Source organism: Natrix helvetica, assembly GCF_964273705.1.
Source record: "Natrix helvetica genome assembly, chromosome: 1".
NCBI lineage: Eukaryota > Metazoa > Chordata > Lepidosauria > Squamata > Natricidae > Natrix > Natrix helvetica.
Window position 1 is genome coordinate 164,039,958 of NC_138548.1, and position 17,617 is coordinate 164,057,574.

Genomic DNA, 17,617 nt, shown 5'->3' on the forward strand with positions numbered 1-17,617 from the left:
TAGGTTGGGAGGGTTCTTGCCTGCTGGATCAGTCCTCAGGGAGGGGGAGGGGGAAGAGAAATGCAGAATTATCTTCCTTGGGGGCTAAACATTTCTTGTAAGAGTCTGTCCATAGCATGATTTCCGGCCACAGAGAAGAGTGCAAAGCATCTGGAGAAAAGGAGACTTTCTTTACCAGCTTGTTTCCTGCAAGTTAAATTGGAAGACCTTGTCTGTGCAAATAGATTTCAAAATAGAGCCTGCCCTTTGACTGTGTCTGTAATTGCACAGCTCACACAGTGTTTTATTTGGCTGCCAAAGTAGTTAACCCCTAGAACTTAAAGGCTATGGATGGCGTGACCAGCACGGGTGTGCAGACATGACCATGTGAATGCCTTGTTGTTTAAATAAGCCTGCTTACGCCAGACTCTTCTTATAAATCTTACAAACACACACACATACACACACACATCTAAGGTATAGATAAAGCTATTTGATATGCAGATAATGAGATTATAGTAGCTAACTTTCAAGAAAAAAAAAGTTGTTTCATTGCTTTGATGTTACCAACATCTGTCAACAGGGTAAATTTGCTTTTCTTTAATTTCAAGAGCTCTTGTGCTTCCTTCTATGTCCAATCAGTTTAAGCTTCTGCCTGAGGCACTCCCTGTGTTGTTCTTTTCTTCCACCAATGTGCAGGTTATTGCATGTGAAAATTGAGCCTCACTTCTCTTGCACAGGTTACAAAGAGTTGCAAGTAGCCTTTATCATTTATACGGGGTGGCTTTCAAGCATATGTGCATTAATTCCTCTCTTCTATTTGCAAAGATCGTTGTGTCACTGAGCATTTTGGGACTTCCTTCATAAACTGTGTGTTATTTCTTATTCGTTGCAAGATTTGGTAACTTCATTTTTAAAAAAAAGTTGAATAGCTAACCAATTAAAATGTATATCTTCCAATTTAATTGGTTAGACTCCACAGTCATTCTGTTCTTTTTCAAATTTAAAACTGTCATACCTGTTGCAAATAATCTTATTTTTTCTAAAGAGAGAGAATTAATCAAGAAACCAGATTAAACTTGTGTGGGTGAATGTTAACTATGTCAGCATGATAGTCGTAGATAAAGCAAGTAATTTTATGCTTGACTGAGCAAAAGTCTGTTCATCCAGTAATCAGTTGCTTATATTGGATAACTTGATGGCCATTGTTCTGAATATCATTTCAGTTATTTATTTGTGATTTGGTACATGGATTGTATTTGCAACTTGTAATATAGTTTAGCATTTTGAAGAGTTCAATTTTTTGCATTTGAATATATGTGGGTGGTCATAAATAAATTATATAAAATTTAGTGCTGCCATTACACTGAGAATCTACTGTGGTAACCTTTTAGCATGTTGAATGAAGTTTAAACAAGTTTTTAAATAGCTTGATGAAACATGAGAGAATTGGCACTAATGTAAGTTGAAATTACGTGGTTTTCTGATTCTTATAGCTCTTTAAAACATAAAGTAATTATTGTTGCTACTATTAAATTAAGTCTGTTGGGGTAGGGTCAAAATGAATCTTGTTGACCAGAAGAAAAATCATATGTGAATTACTAAAATTTCCTTAATTAAGGGTCATTATGGAATACACATAAAAATCCTTACTACTAAGTGATTGAAATGGGAGCATTTCATTATATACTTCAACACGCATGAACAGAGAACAATTAAAATAAACCTAGAATAAAAAAGGATAATAAATGTGACACATACTAAGTGCAATAAATATATATATCAAATATATATATATATATATATATTCTATGTTTATTGTCAGACCATTTCTGTGCACAACATCTTTAGTCAAGAGAAATTATTATCTAGTATATATTTCATGAATGGAATTGAGGAGAGTGAAATCTTGAAGATTAAGCCTGATAACTAAATATTATTTAATATCATAAAGGTATATTGAGAGCTATCATATTTACAGAAGGCATAAAAATATTTTTCTGATTTATTATTTCAGCAGTAAAGAAATGCTGATGGTTTTTTTTAATTAAATTTGAAACACATTCTAAATATTCTGTTTTGTTCACCAGCAACCCCCCATGGCTTGCTATTCCTAAAATAAGATGATAATAACCAACACACAGCACCACTTTTAAGGACTTTTTTTTCAAAGGAAATATTACACCTGGTAAAATATTTTAAAACTAAAATGTTACATAATCTTTCTGAAAAATAGAAGCGTTTCTTAAAAAACCATGTACAATTTCTCAAACAATTTTTGATCCACTTAGAGAATTGTATTTAAGACACTAAATGGTTCAATGCACAAAAAATATATTAGATATTGGTTATCTTATTCGACATAACTTGGCAACAACTGAGATTTTTATAAAGTAGGAGGCAGAATTATGAATTGGACTGAAGAATGCAATCAGTGATTGAAGAAGCCAGTATGGCAAATGGTGAAACTTGGCAGAGTTGAAGATTTTAAAACAACATTCTTTGTCAAGGAAAAAAATTCTAGTGCAATTAAGTTTTCAGTTTCTCTGAAAAGCTCTCCTCAAGATGACTTTCTTCAACCAGCCTTTTTAATTGTGTTTTCTAATGCAACCTTTTATGTTAACACAATGAAAAAAAGATTACTTTTTCGTAGTTTAGGTTGCATTAGATGACATAGTGCTTTCTGATATGGTATGCCTTGTTGCCGATGGTCGCATTCTGTGGTTTAAATCAAAGCCGGTTTCCATTTGTGCCTAAATAGCTGCTGTAGAATCGTCAGAGAGAGGGGAAAAAACAGCGCCTTGTAAGTTGTTTCCCGCTTGCAATTAAAAGCAAAGAAAAATCCCTTGCTACAGCTCTTGGCAGTCGCAAGAGGGAGCTGGGGACTTGATCCACATCTAGAGCCCAGGAAGCCTATCTCTTATCAATACCCACCCGATAAGATCTGCTAAAGCAAGCGGATGCAACCTCTTTGGACCATCCTGATTATAATCCTGTTTTATTCTACTTTTATACAGCAATTCATAACATTTGGCCCTCTGTGCAGTGTGTTTTAAATCCTATCTTATAAGTAAACAACCACAGAACAGGAATAATTCCCTATGTTCTGCTGTTATTTGATTACTTGCTTTTAAAAATGCATTTCTTGAGATTGCAATGAAAAATAGAAGAAAATGTGGCCATTGTGAAGAGGAGTGGTGGAAAATCACTGGATTCTGTTGGATTCTGTTTTCCATTAAGTCCAGAAAGCCAGGTCCTAAGGTTGGCACCACAGTTAGATTCACATAGATCCTTTGATACCCATTGAACCTGCTGTCCCTCTCTATTTTTTTTTTTTTTAATCATTCCTGAAAAGTCGTTCCTGAAATTTTACCAAGTTTCCAGTCCCGCGAAGCACTTTGGCCTTCCGAAGAAAAGAAGATGATGGAAAGAAAACAAAAAAGGGAGGGCAAGGAAAGCGGCAAGATGAGAAAAGGGGAGTGTTCTCCCAATAAAAAAAAAAGGATTTAATGAAAGGAGAAGGCGAGGCAGGTGCAAAACGTTATCAGCTTTCCACATGGCCCAGATTGCACATTGCATTACTTTCTGTGCATTTTCCTTTCATTGTCTCCAAAAGATTGTCCTACTTTTCCACTCTTGGTCCTCTTGTTAAAAGTTTTGTGGTAGGTAAATTGATGGGGAAGGAGTTGGTATCCTCCAAGAAAATTACAAATAATAGACTTTTTTTCCCTTCAGTGTTGTCCCATAACATTCCATGAAGTTCGTAAGACATGGCTGTTTTAAAATCTCTCAGAGGAAGAAGCTATCTATTCACTTACAGAGAGAATAGGACAACTCTCCCAACAATTTCTATTAGTTGTATGCTTCCCAGTCCATGGTAGATAATTGTTAGTAGTGCCAAGTGTTTAAATGCCCCCTAAAAAGTTGGAGAGTTTTGGAGATGATAGACATTGGAGTTAAATATCTGTAAAGTTGCAGATTTTCTATCCTTAACCAGGAATCATCTGAACTTGCTTGAGAAATAAAATTACAAACTTTGTTCTGTCATACTCATCTTTATAGCAAGTTAGGTTATATAGGTCTATGTTTGATGAAGAATTTAAAACCTTAATGGGGGCAATTCTGAATTGTGATATCTCTTTGAACCGCATATCACTGAATTCAAAAGCATGCTGGTTTACTCCACCGCCCCCGTCCTTCCTTAAATTTTTATCCAGTCAATGAGGATATTTTGACAGAAAGTTACTTTTTAGATAAGGAAACTCTGAAATGCATTCTGGATTTACAGCATATTTTCATGCATATTTTCCTAGAAAGAATGCCATTATGTTCACTGGACTTTATTGTTCACATAGTATTGGATCCTTGGTTCGGTGGACCTTATTTAACTTTTATATAATTTATTTGCTGTTGCTGTTGAGTAACTATAATTCTTCATATGAATCTCCAAAATGTTTAGTAGGTGGAATGAATAATTAGTTTTTGTTGTATGTTCTGATGATAGCCAAGGAATGTAGTTGACTCAATTTGCAATAGCAGTTGCCTTTATGTTGATAATGCATTTTTGTCAGCATAATCATTGCGTTGAAGAAAGTTTGCTGAGGTGCAAGGTGAAATGTTGTTCAAAAATCCTGAGCAATATTGATCTCCTGGAGCAGGAGAACCTGACTACTAAGAGAAACTGGGTTATATCTATTCCCAGAAATCCATAGTAACTCACCACTTTTCCAATTTGTCCCCTGATCAATACTTTGGTATTGATCTGAAACCAGTAGAACTTGTATATAAGTACGTAGAAATGGTGACGGTTATAAACAGGGATTGGAAAGCATAACTGTGTTTATTGCTCTGTCCTGAGAATCTGCCAGTGTAGCTTTCAATATCCAGAGTGTATTGACATTCAATAAGAAGAGAGAGAGAGAGGGAAAGGAGAATAAATCTTAACCATGTGAAATATGCCTAATAAATTCTTAGATGCTAGATGAGAGAACGTAAACAAGATTTCACTTTTTGTGCGGGTTGGATTTAGAGGCATAGCTTAATCCTACTTATAATTAGCAGAATAAAATATGCAAAATGATCAGATAATAAATGTTTTGACTATATAGAATGTATATGCACTATTTAATTGGTATTGGTTTAATTTTTATTTTTTGTATACCTGGTACAGTGGGACCTCGAGTAATGAATGGCTCAGACCACGCCAACCAAAAAATCCACTAAATGTTTCACTCAGGTCACAAACACATCCTCAGGTGCTGAATAAACACAGCCACAGTGATTTCCCCTTCTGCACCATTTTTGTGCGTGTGCACCCATGCGCAGTCAGTCTTGACCAAATCGGGTGCCAACTGAAGTCCTGGAAGGGATTTCGATCAGCACCCAAGGTCCCACTATATTAATTAATTAGTTTACAGTATTTTTATTTTAATGTTATGAACCTGAAGATTAATGTAAATGTGCCATTTTGTCCTTTGAAAGGAGCATACTGGGTTCCGGAGACCATTATACTTTTCATCCCTGTCGTACTATTGATCCATAAGATCAGTGGGAGAAAATGCCCCTTGTGCTACTGTGCTCCTCAGGGTTGTCATTTATATTGTTTGAGCTAATACATGTCACTTCCACAGCTGCAGTGTTATCTACCAAGGAGGAAATGAGTCTCTGCAGATTTTACTCTGCTAGTCATTGCTGATTATAGGGGGCGATGTTCATCTCCAATTTGAGGCCATGAGCCAGTACTACCCAAAGATGTTTTCACGGTCATGTGGCCAGCATGATGGTGCGGAGCGCTGTTTCCTCCCCACGAAAGTGGTACCTATTTATCTACTTGCCCTTGCTTGCTTTTGAACTGTTAGGTGAGCAGGAGCTAGGTGAAGACAGGTGCTAATCATGCTGCATGACACTCGGGTTTCGAACCCAGGCTGTTGGCTTTCCAGCTGACAAGCCCAGCATTTTAACTGCTGAGCCATCATGCCTATCTGCCAGTGAGAGATTGCATGTATTCAGTTGGCACTCTGAAATATTCAAGATGTACATACATTTTCATGAATCTGTATCTTTCACATTTGTCATTTACATTTTTACAAACTTAGGAATGGTCTACTGACTTGTAGAAACCAAGGGGAAATCTCCTTTCCTTGTTACCAGAGAATGTTCCTTAATATTTCCATCTTGCTTGAAAAATTTGGATTTAAGCTCCTCACAATCCATTTCCTACCCCATTAGTCCATGTACTAGGCCTATGGAATAATGGAGAAAAGAAAGTTGCCTGTAATATGTTGATCCTTGGTCATCCCTTGAGGCGCTATACAAACCTAAGCCATTTTCATTTACTTGCCTGGAAAGAACATTATGAACTCTGCAGAAAGTCTTAAAATGGCAGCTGCTATTCAGCCTGGCCTTTTGTTCAGTATTTTTTGGGCTCCTGAAAGGAGTGTCCCACTGCTCTAATTACAATAAATGGGTATATTTCATGTATTCTGTATTTCATGTGTTCTGTGGAATACTAGGAGGAGGAGGGGGCATAAAAGAAGCCAAATATTTTATAAATGTAAAGTGAAAATGTCTCTATGGCTACAAAGGAGAGAAATTAGTAGGATTGAAAAACTACTATCTGCAAAGAAACCCATGTCTTTTTCTCAACATTCTAAAATATATTTTGAAACATTTTAAGGAAATCATTGCATTGGACAAGAAGATGCAGATAACTCTGGTGTCTGGATGTTCAAAATGAAAATTGTGGCGCTGATGTATCCCAGAAACTTCCTTTCTTGCCTGTCAGGTGCCCACCTGATTTTATTTTGGGCTATTTTTATTACTTTAATTAGAAAAATAAAAAAAACATCCATCATGTTTTGAAATCAAATTCCAACCATGAGGATAATCTTTATGCTTAAGAATGTTTCTGTGCCCCTGTATCTAGTCCTAAGGCAGTCTTTGAAAATAAAACAATATGGGGCTACCACCATTGCTTTCTTTGGAATTATGCCCATCTGCCCAGAAGAAAAGGAAATAAACTGAGATGATAGACAAGATGGACAGGAAGGTGCCTTGTTTGTTTGCCTTTCATAAATCAGTAGGCATTTGTATTTAATCATACCAAATCAATTTTTTTACCTTGGTGAAATCCTGAAATTCAGGATGGAAATCCTGCAAATCATGGAAAATTCAGTTTATTTTATACTGATTCTGCAAATTGTAATCCTCAAATATCCAGTGTTCTGGTTCAAATCTGAATTCAGTGAGATTTATTGCTGAATAAATGGACTTAAGATAACTCACAATTTTAAAGAATGGTAATTATTTGGCTTACTGATTAATTAGCTTATCTTTGTCTGTAACTGTAGTTTTCCTTCTTATTTTTGGCAAGTAATCTATGTGTTTCTTCTGGCATAGCCAGGCTGGTAATTTGTTTAGCATAGCTCACCTTATAGTTAAGCAGAGGTGGTGGTGATAGCTGCCTTTGATACTATCATTATATGGTGTTTGTAATTTTTAGAGCCAGTTTGGTATAACAGTTAATGCACCAGGCTACACATTGAAGGACTGAGTTCCAATCCTGCCTGAGGCATGAAGTCAGCTAGGTGACCTTGGGAGAGTCACTCTCAGGCTTAGGAAGCAGGCAACGGCCAACCAAATTTGAAATCTTGCCAAGGAAACTGGAGGGACTGGTTATCAATGCTGACCTAGGCATAAAAAAGTATTTTTATCTTCAACATGGAACAGCGGTGAGATCTTCGGAACCATTATTTCTTGAAAGAATTTTGATACATTTCCTTGACTAAAGTGTAACCCTTCGGACAGTAAAATATTTTGGGCCGCTCGCTCCTGCTGCTCATTATCGTAACAAGTACACCAGTATTAGTTCCATCCTTGCTATCTTTCTGGACTCCCTTCTTCACTTTTTCCTTACAATATTGTACAATTTCTATCATCTTCATAATAGCCAAGAGGCTTATATTCAGAGTTTTCTTTGGCTTGCACAAAGCAGCTTCACTCTCTATTTTGTTACAGACCCCTTTGCTCCTTTATCTTCCTGCTAAAGATGTGTCATCACCCAAACAGAATTTTATGTGTTTGTTGTGAAATCTAACTTATTATTGCTGTTCTTTTCTGTAATATTATACTGTGTGCATATGCATGCTGTGCAGGCATTTTGGAAACGATGGCTAAATGAAGTAGAACCAGTAATTACCCCAAAAAAATTCAGAATGCCAATAGAAATCTTTTTACTGTAGGGTAAAATTTAGATGAAACCTTTTTTGTCATTGGCATGGGGGGGGATCTAATATATTTGCTTTGATTGGCCTGGAGGAAAGAAAGAGAGAGGGAGAGGGAGGGAGGGCAAGATAGAGAGGGAGAGAGGGAGAAGAAAAGAAAAGAGGGGGAATAGATGCCATTGAAAGATAAGAGTTTCCTTTGAATTATGCTTGGCTCATGCTTTCTTCATAGCGTTTCTCCAAGTATAGCTTTTGAGCTTCTCAATCCTGAAATTTTCTGGTGATCTCCCATTTAAATATGACCTTGCTCAGCCAACATTGCATAATTGTTTTTTCCCCTTAGAAAATAAGAGATGCTTTTACTCACAATAGATGACCTGTGATATTAGACAGTATTTACTCTCCTTTTAAAATACACTAAATAAACTAGCTTCCTTAAGGCTGCTGGTTGTAGATTAGAAGAATGTGATGTATCTTAGTTCCTCCCAGGTTTTCACTGGAATTTAATACGATGTGGCCGATGATAAGCCACAATCCTCTAACAGACATGTTAATTGATTAAAAATAAAAGCTGGTTTTGTTTTGAGCCACACTAGATCTCAGTGTCGTTATCAATGTCATATCGAGCTATCATCTCCTCTGATTGTGCATATGATATATTTGCAAGGGTAGAACAAAGCCAAACTTTATTTTAAAAAGTATTAATGGTGTCATTAATATGATTACATGGTAATAAATGTTAATGTATTCCATTGATGCAGATACTGTACCATATATATTTGTCCACAGGCCATGTGACTGGCTGTCAGCGTGTTTTCTGCTCATCAGTTAATCATATCTACTTATACCAGTCAAGCATTCATCAAAGAAGATATCTTTCTCGTCACAAACAGAAAAATGCTTATAAGGTAGTTTGGCCAGCTGATGTTTCTCCTCCTCACCCAGTTCCTAAGGTACTATCATTTCTATGGTTTATTTCAGTAGTCAATATAGAGATTTATTAGAAGAAGAATCAAGTACATCCCAACAACTAGCAGTTTGAATCATGATTTTGTTACCAGGGCTGGGATTTGACACCAGAACTTTGGTGCACAAAGTAGCCTTGTCCCTGCTGTAGTAAAGAGAACATTCAGTCAATTCCCCAGCCAGTTTCAATTTGATACTCCTGCTCCCAATATTTTGGTTAGCTTCTTGTTTTTTTTAAAAAAATGATGAAATTGCTTATAAATCATGTATATAGGAATTGGCCATACATCACCAATTCTTTTTATATCCATTTTTAAATTAGGAAATACAAAAACAGTTCTCTCTGTCTTAAGTTTTATTGAGTAGCAGGTGGCCAGCTAATAATGCTCCTGTTAAAAAGTTGTTCAGTTGTCATAATATGTATCTTAGCAAACTGTTATTATACTGCTTATAACATGCAGGAAGGTAAAGGAGCAAAGGCCACATATAGTAGTATGTTTCAAAAACTGATATATTTCAATGTTTAATTCTTGATTCAGACAGATTCTTAGAAAATGCATGATGGTGTTTTTTTTTTTTCATGTTCATTAACAATTTTTGAATTGTGATGGCTTTTATCATTGAAATTACTTTGTAATTTGTAAACTAATACTTTCAAAATATTGGACATATTTTTGTGTGTATTTATCTGAGTGTTTGTGTGTGTGTCTATGTGTGTATCCTGTTGTAAACTTCTTTGAGTGGAATTTGATCTCCGAGGACAACATGGATAGGTTCTCAATGTTTTCTTTGCCGTAAGCGGATGAAAGTGATCTGTCACTGCCATCTTCTCATTTATTTTAACAATTTGTGGGACTAGTTTAAAGCCTGGGATGTTGGCTTTTTTCAGATTTGGGGAAGTTGTGAGATTGGGAATGACTTGCCTCTCAGAGGATTCTGATATTGCTGAATTAAGAAGGGTGAAGAAAAATCTCCTGCCCGCCTAGGCATTGAATGTTATGATGCCATTATGGCATTGCACCTAGCCTAGGTTGAACTCAGCCAGCCACGGAAGGTCCTAATGGTTTTGGGCATTGTTCACTATCTTAAGCTCCTGAAGAAAAGGAAGGATAGAAATCTAACTCACAAATAAAAGAATAAAATACTGACGTCTAGTGTCTTTCATGTAAGAAGCCTAACAGATTAGGCATAGCACACACACAACACACAAAGAGAGAAAGAGACATGATGGCACATATCCATCCAAACAGACTTATATACACACTTTATGTTATACATGTGTAAGTGCAAGAGTATAGAATAATTTTGAATAACTGTCACGTTGGTATTCTTTTCAACAGAGACAGAGTTCTTCTTCACTTTTATGGGATTCAGGATTTAGGGGTTTCCCTTTTCATTCATATATCAGTTCAGAACTCTGCGAAGGTACTTGGCTTGTTTTGAAAACATGGATTTTTCTTTTTTTTAAAGGCAAACTAGAAGTGAGAGTGCCATTAGGAACCTTTGATCTGAGCGAAAAGCTGCTGTGATACCCCGAATTTCAGTGCTGTGGGGCTAACAGGCTCTGCAAGTAACAAACACTGTGAAGTTCAAAAGGGCAGTGAGACATATACTGGGGCAGGCTTCAGGGTTTGCCCTGATGGCTTAGGAAGGTCACTCAGACAACCAATAGGACAGGCTGGGATGGGTGGGTGGGGGGGGGGGGCGCTATCTGAGAAAATGATCCCATTGTCATGCTCCATGTTCTGATCTTCATTTTTGTTCCTTCATTTCCAAGCACATAAAGCAGCCAGACTACGTGACGACAGGCTCTCTGCCTGACATGGGAGACGAAATAGACCTTAAGAATGAAGATCAGATTCAACGGCTTCGTCAGGCTTGTCAGCTGGCCCGTCATGTCCTGCATCTGGCTGTGAGGAGTGTAAAGGTAGCACAAGCTTGGCAGCTCCCGGCTTTGCTTTTGGAAACATTTCCTTTTACATATATGCATTTCATAGTTATTTATTGCACATCATAAACTCCCCAGACTGATTACAGACTGAAGTCCTACTTTTCACATGCTTCATTCAACAAGCCAACTTGATTATTCATAAGCTGCCCTTGGTGATCCATCTCTCCCCCCACCCCCACCCCAATCTGTATTTATACCAAACAATCAAAATCTAATTCCAATAGATGCCTTGAAAATTAAGCAGTTTCTTTTCAAGTATTTGTTTTATTTGGCTTGTATGTTTTTTAAAATTTTTAAATTTCTGCCCTTCACACTGTGGAAGGCCAGAAGAAGACAACAATTTGTGCCTATGAGAAATACAGAGATTCTACTGCCTTAGCTATAGGAAAAAGGAGAATACGAGCTTGCTTTATAAACTGAACAATTAAAAGCACACGATTAAACTCTGGATTTGCTCTACTCAAAGCTGAGTAGAGTTTATTGTGTATCCGAAGCTTTCTAAAATCCTTGTGGTTTAATAGTCAGGGTTTGGTGTCCAATTCTTTTGAATAAATGTATCAGCAATTTGTGTTACTTATCTCTGTGTGAAGGCAGATGGGCATCTCCATTGTTTGGTCACAGACAGATTCTTGGTTCAAACTTGCTGATTTTCAGCTGTATAGGTATTACGTTGGATTCATTTGCACAGTACAAATAGTCCTCTATTTATGACCACAGTTATGCCTAAATTCTCTATTGCTAAGCAAGACAGTTGTTAAGTGAGTTTTGCTCCATTTATGACCTTTCTTGCCAAAGTTATTAAGTGAATCACTGCAGTTGTTCAAGTTAGTAACACGGTTGTTAAGTGAATCTGGCTCCCCATTGACTTTGCTTGTCAGAAGGTCGCAAAAAAAGTGATCACATGAGCCCAGGACACTGCAACCTTCATAAATACGTAACAACTGCCACACAGTCAAATTTTGATCATGTGATCACTAGAGACGCTGCAATGGTCATAAGTTTGAAAAATGGTCATAAGTCACTGTTTTAAGTTCTACTGTAACTTTGAATGGCCACTATACAAATTGTAAGTTGAAAACTACCTATACTGTTTTGGTAGATATTTTTCTGCCTTCCTCTTCCTCTAGACTAATTCTGAATTTGTTATTTGTTTGTAAATGCATATCATGGCACAATGTCTATACTGTTTATTACATTCAATCTATAAAAATGCAATCCCAGTGGGGGATGGGGAAATTACATTTTAAAACAATACACGTTTTTTAAAAGTATGGTTAGAGCATTTACATTCCAAATTTTTTCCCAGATTTTCCAAAGCACATATAGGAGGACTTCTCTCATTTTACCTCCACAACAATCCTATGTGGTAGGTTTGATTGAAAGGGAGGGGCTAACTCAAATGAGCCCCATATCCTAGTGAAGAGCTAAACTTGTCTAATGCTTAGCTACTTTTCAACATATGTTGATGGTAATATTGTGGCAATATTTTAAAATCATGTATTTTAGCTCTTTTAAAGAAGATTTGGGGCAGAGAAAGAAGCCCTACATACTCCCTTCAGCACGATTGGCCAAATTAATATCTCATTACTCCTAAATTGAGGACACTCTTTCAAAATTATAAACTGATGAATGCACAACAAGGCGTATATAAATATATGTGCTCAGGGACCAAAAGGCCACCTAACCCCCAAATTTTGCTGCTCCTCCTTGCATGAAATGGGCAGTAAAAGAACTTCTGTAGTGGGAAGAGGCTCTGCTTGTCTTAATCAAAATTTTGCAAAGTTCCATTCATACAGTCCAAGTGGTAAACATGATTGTGTTTGAGCTGTGCTCTCCTCAGACTCTGCATTTCCTGTGTCGGATGAGGAGAACACATCTTCTCCTTCTGTCCTGGCCACTTTTTACAGAGGCACGATTGAGAACGTTTTAACAAACTGCATCACTGTTTGGTTTGGTGGCGGCAGCGCCTCAGATAGAAAGTCCATACAGAGAGTGGTAAGGATAGCAGAGAAGATTATAGGAAGCTCGCTTCCTGTTATTCAGGATAGTGCTTATAAGCACTATGTGCTTAGAGCTCATTGTTAGAGACCCCACATAGCCACTTCACGGTCTGTTTCTGTTGCTCCACTCTGGGAGGAGATTTTGAAGTATTTCTAGCAGGACTACCAGATTTTGTAACAACTTTGTTTCCTATGCCATCTGTCTGGTAAACTCTCAGGATTCTTTTTTCTCGCCATGTACATGTATACATCCGAACCAGACTGTGTTGTTCCCCTGTGTCATATAATATATGTGGGCATATGCATAATTTTGCATTTATTATTCTGTCATGGTTATGTAGTATATATTGGAGGTGATGACCCTTTGAAAGCTGTATGCAACAAAATTTCATTTTACTGTATGCTGGTTAGTGTACATTCAAAGTGACAAAGTTATTCTATTCTATTCTATTCTTTGCTGACCTATCCTTTAGGCATAAAGTATTATCAACAAATTAACTGAGACCATGTAGCCAAAGAAGGGGGCAGAGATGAAAAACAGAAATGTAGGGCAGTGTAGAAGGAAGATGAATTAGAATGAGCAGCATGAGCCTGTCGAGATGTAAATGTAACCTAAAGAAGTTTCTAGTGAAGATGAAAGGAAAATAAGAGCTAGAATAGAGAACAAAAAAGGAGAATTAGATGGCTGAAATCACAAGCACTTGAATATGTCAAGCAGCTGGATTAAGGACCAAAACGAAAGGTACAAGATATGAATAATGAAGCCCTAGAAGAATATTGCAGTAATGGAGATGAGGCTTCATAAGGTTTTAGATAGGTTGCAAGGTAAGGACCAATTTTTCCAATGTTCCAAAGATGAAAACAAAAAGTTTGAATGAGAGACTGGCTGGATAGAAAAATTAAGGTGAGAATTGAATGTTACAAAGAGGTTATTGACTTGAATAGGTGAACAATTAATCATCTTAAGAATGAAAGTATGGTACGGTTAGATGGAAAAAGCAAATAAATAAATAAATATATCAGTGATGTTCAGAAGCTGTGAAAAAACTCCTCATCCTCAGAAAAAAAACAATGGACAGGGCCAAACTTACAAAGGAAATTAAAAGATTGTTGAAATCAAAAGAGAAGGGGGGGAAATCAAATGCATGGAAGCAATATAGAAAAGTAAGAAGAGTCAACAATTTGAGTTCAACCAAGAGAAAGAAATATATGAAGTGGGTAATGGACAATTATAAACTGACATTTTAAAAATAATAATAAAAAAGAAAGAGAAAATACATGCAACAAGGCATAGAAAGCTTTGCATTGATGTGTTGGATGTCATTCCATCAGCCGATGGGTGCCGTAGACACAATCCTACACCTTTTCAATTTTGCCTGCTGTTGGAAACTACACAAGGTTAGTGCTTGGATAGAAGACCATCAAGGAATTCCAGACTGTAAGCTAAAAAAAGAATATCTCAGAAGAAAGCAAGAGCAAGCTCCTTTATGTATATTGTTGCTAAGAAAACTACATAGATGAATCCATTGCTAGCTTGACTCAGAGATGTCTTTATTTTTTTTATTTAAATAGAATGAAATCAGCCCACAAGATGTTAAAAACATTTAAGAAGCGTAAAGAAGAACAATGAAAAGATAGAACCTTATTACAGAAGGGATAAACAATTTTGAATGAGTAGAGTATTAACATAAGGTCAACTTAGAAAGAAAGGAAAGGCTTTGTTAAATGACAGTTCAGACAACCCAAAGAAGAGAAAGGAGGGGTGTGTTTATCTAGCACGATAAAATAAAGAACAGATGAAGAGGTACTTGAAATAGGAATGAGGAATGGGAACAACAATAAAAATAATATTGGATGTTTCATTCTGCTGAATCCTGTTCAGTATTACATTTCACCATTCATACCTTTTTACAAGACAATGAATAAAAGGTAAAGTATTCAAATAGACTGATTTTGTTTCCCACTTTTCTTTTCCATCATTTCATACCTCCATTTCTTGGTAGGTTGTATATTGAAGAGGGGTTTCTTTGATGGTTCTTGAAAAAATATGCTCTGTACTTCTGCAGACTTCAGGGTTTCCTCAAGCATGCCGAGATCCCCCTCTGGTTTCTCTGCAAACTAATTTTGCCTCCATTTTTCTTGGCAGTGAGTTTTCTATTAGAGAGAATGCAAGAACTGCATGAAATAATACAAAACGGGATAAAGAGGGGGAAAGGAACACTAAAAAGATAATAATTTAACCCTTTCCCCATATTTCATTTTCTCTAAAAAGCTACCCCAGTTGAACTGTTACTTGACCTATAGGTAAAAGGATTCTGTTAGTTAGGAAGAACTTTTTTTTAAAATGATGGCTTTAAAAACCAACTGATACAGGATACTGTACATTTTCTCTAAAAAGCTACCCCAGTTGAACTGTTACTTGACCTATCAGTAAAAGGATTCTGTTAGTTAAGAAGAACTTTTTTTTAATGATGGCTTTAAAACCAACTGATACAGGATACTGTACATTGAAAATTGAAAACTCATTCCTTTTAAGATCACTTTTGAGTCACTACTAGACACTGGAACTGAATTCTCTACTTCAGAATCCAAACCTGAAATATTAATATTAGATTTTAGTTTTCTATGTCAAGCTGCTGTTGAATCTAATATTATTTAACATATTAATCTAGTGCAGGGAATTCTGCATGAAAAAAATATCATAACAAAAGCAGTCGATGAAAGTCAGATAATGTTACTTTAGCTTCTTTAAAATGAAATATACATATTTGCTAATATTGCATTGCATAAATAATGCAATATTAAAGTGAATTTAGGATTCCATATATTACACTGGTTCCAGGGCAAATATATATAATATACAAGATTTAGGAGAATGTTTATTATTTCTGTTCATAAATCTTTGATTCTAAAATAGTCTGCTTTTAATAAAACAAAGAATTCCATTTGCAACAAAACTGGTAAGGTCCAAAGATTTAATCTATACTGTACATATCTTATCCCCAAAGGTAGCGAATGAATACTTTTCTATTGTTTTGCTGTTGCAATTTCCATACAAAATCCATTGAGAATGACAGTTGGTATTACCTGAACTGTTGTTTTAGGAGGTTTTGCAGGATTAGCCAGAATTGGGTATTGTTATGTCCAATTGGCCTCGAGACAGAGTTAATTTGAAGCCACGCCTCTGTGCTCCTTGCTTCTGGTTCCTAGTTGCAACGAGTCAAGCCCACTGCAAAACACCTGAAAACAAGTCATAAGGGAACACACCCTACCCCCTGAACTCCCCCAACCCCTGGACCAACGCTAGGGCGGGAACCTGGCTAATCCTGCAAAACCTCCTAAAACAACAGTTCAGGTAAGACCAACTGTAATTTTCTGGAGGAATTTTGCAGGATTAGCCAGGATTGGAACATACCCAAGTTAATGTCCCTAAGGGGGGGCACTATTGGTCCTGGGCCCCTCATGAGCTGCCACCTGTTGTAACACCCTACGACCAAATGCCGCATCAGCTGATGCAATCGGGTCTAACCTGTAGTGCCTGATGAAGGGAGATGGGGACGCCCACATAGCCGCCCTGCAAATCTCCACGATAGGCGCCTGTGTGGCCCAGGCCGCCGAGGTAGCCGCACTCCTGTTGGAGTGTGCTGTGATGCCCTGAGGCACCGGAAGGTGTTGAATCTCATAGGCAATGCGATGGCCAGTTTGATCCACCTCCCTATAGCCAAGGAGGACACCCTCTTCCCCAGGGAAGATGGATAAAAGGAAACGAAGAGCGCCTCAGACTTCCTGAGGCCCTCCGTGCGCCTCACATAAATGTGCAAGGCACGCCTGACATCCAGCTAGTGCCAAAGATGCTCCCTATCATGAGACGGGTCCAGACAAAAATCCGGTAATACCACCTCCTGCGACCTGTGGAAAAGGGAGTTAACCTTGGGAACAAAAGTCGGATCCAGTCGCAGGATGACCCGATTATTGTGAAATGTACAAAGATCCAACCTGGAGGACAACGGCCTCAATTCAGAGATGCAACGGGCTTAGGTGACCGCCACAAGGAACCCTACCTTAAGGGTTACAAACCTCAGGTCAACCGTCCTCAGAAGTTCGAATGGTGCTCCTATCATTGCTTGGAGAACCGTAGTGAGGCTCCATGTCGGGAACCTGTGGACTACTGGGGGATGGAGATTTCCCGCACCCTTCAAAAATCTCTTAATTAACGGGACCTAGGAAAGTGGAAGGAGCCCCTCTCCCCGAATAATTGTCCTTTGAGGGTGCCATGTGAGAGCCCCCTATCCAATCCATCTTGGAGGAACTCCAAGACGTGTGGTACCAAAGCCTCACGAGTATTCACTCCCGAGACACGGCAGCACTCTGCAAAGACCCGCCAGGTGGAATAATAAATCCTAGTGGTGGAACCCTTGCGTAAAGCCTCAATTGTGAAGATCACCCTCTGTGAAAGCTAGGCGGCCCTTAGGCGCTCCTGCTCAATCTCCACACGGCTA

The 17,617-nt window shown here is 37.6% G+C and overlaps 1 protein-coding gene across 4 annotated transcripts in view; it reads left to right on the forward strand.

Moving 5' to 3' along the window:
* Positions 1 to 17,617, forward strand: part of METAP1D (methionyl aminopeptidase type 1D, mitochondrial) — a 93,607-nt gene that overhangs the window by 37,506 nt on the left and 38,484 nt on the right. For 2 of the 4 annotated variants that reach the window (XM_081932226.1, XM_081932223.1), the window contains exons 2-3: positions 8,963 to 9,154; positions 10,945 to 11,094. In XM_081932226.1, coding sequence (XP_081788352.1) covers positions 8,963 to 9,154; positions 10,945 to 11,094 — 342 coding nt within the window. The remainder of the gene's footprint in view (positions 1 to 8,962; positions 9,155 to 10,944; positions 11,095 to 17,617) is intronic. The other 2 variants (XM_081932224.1, XM_081932225.1) reach the window with 2 other exon arrangements.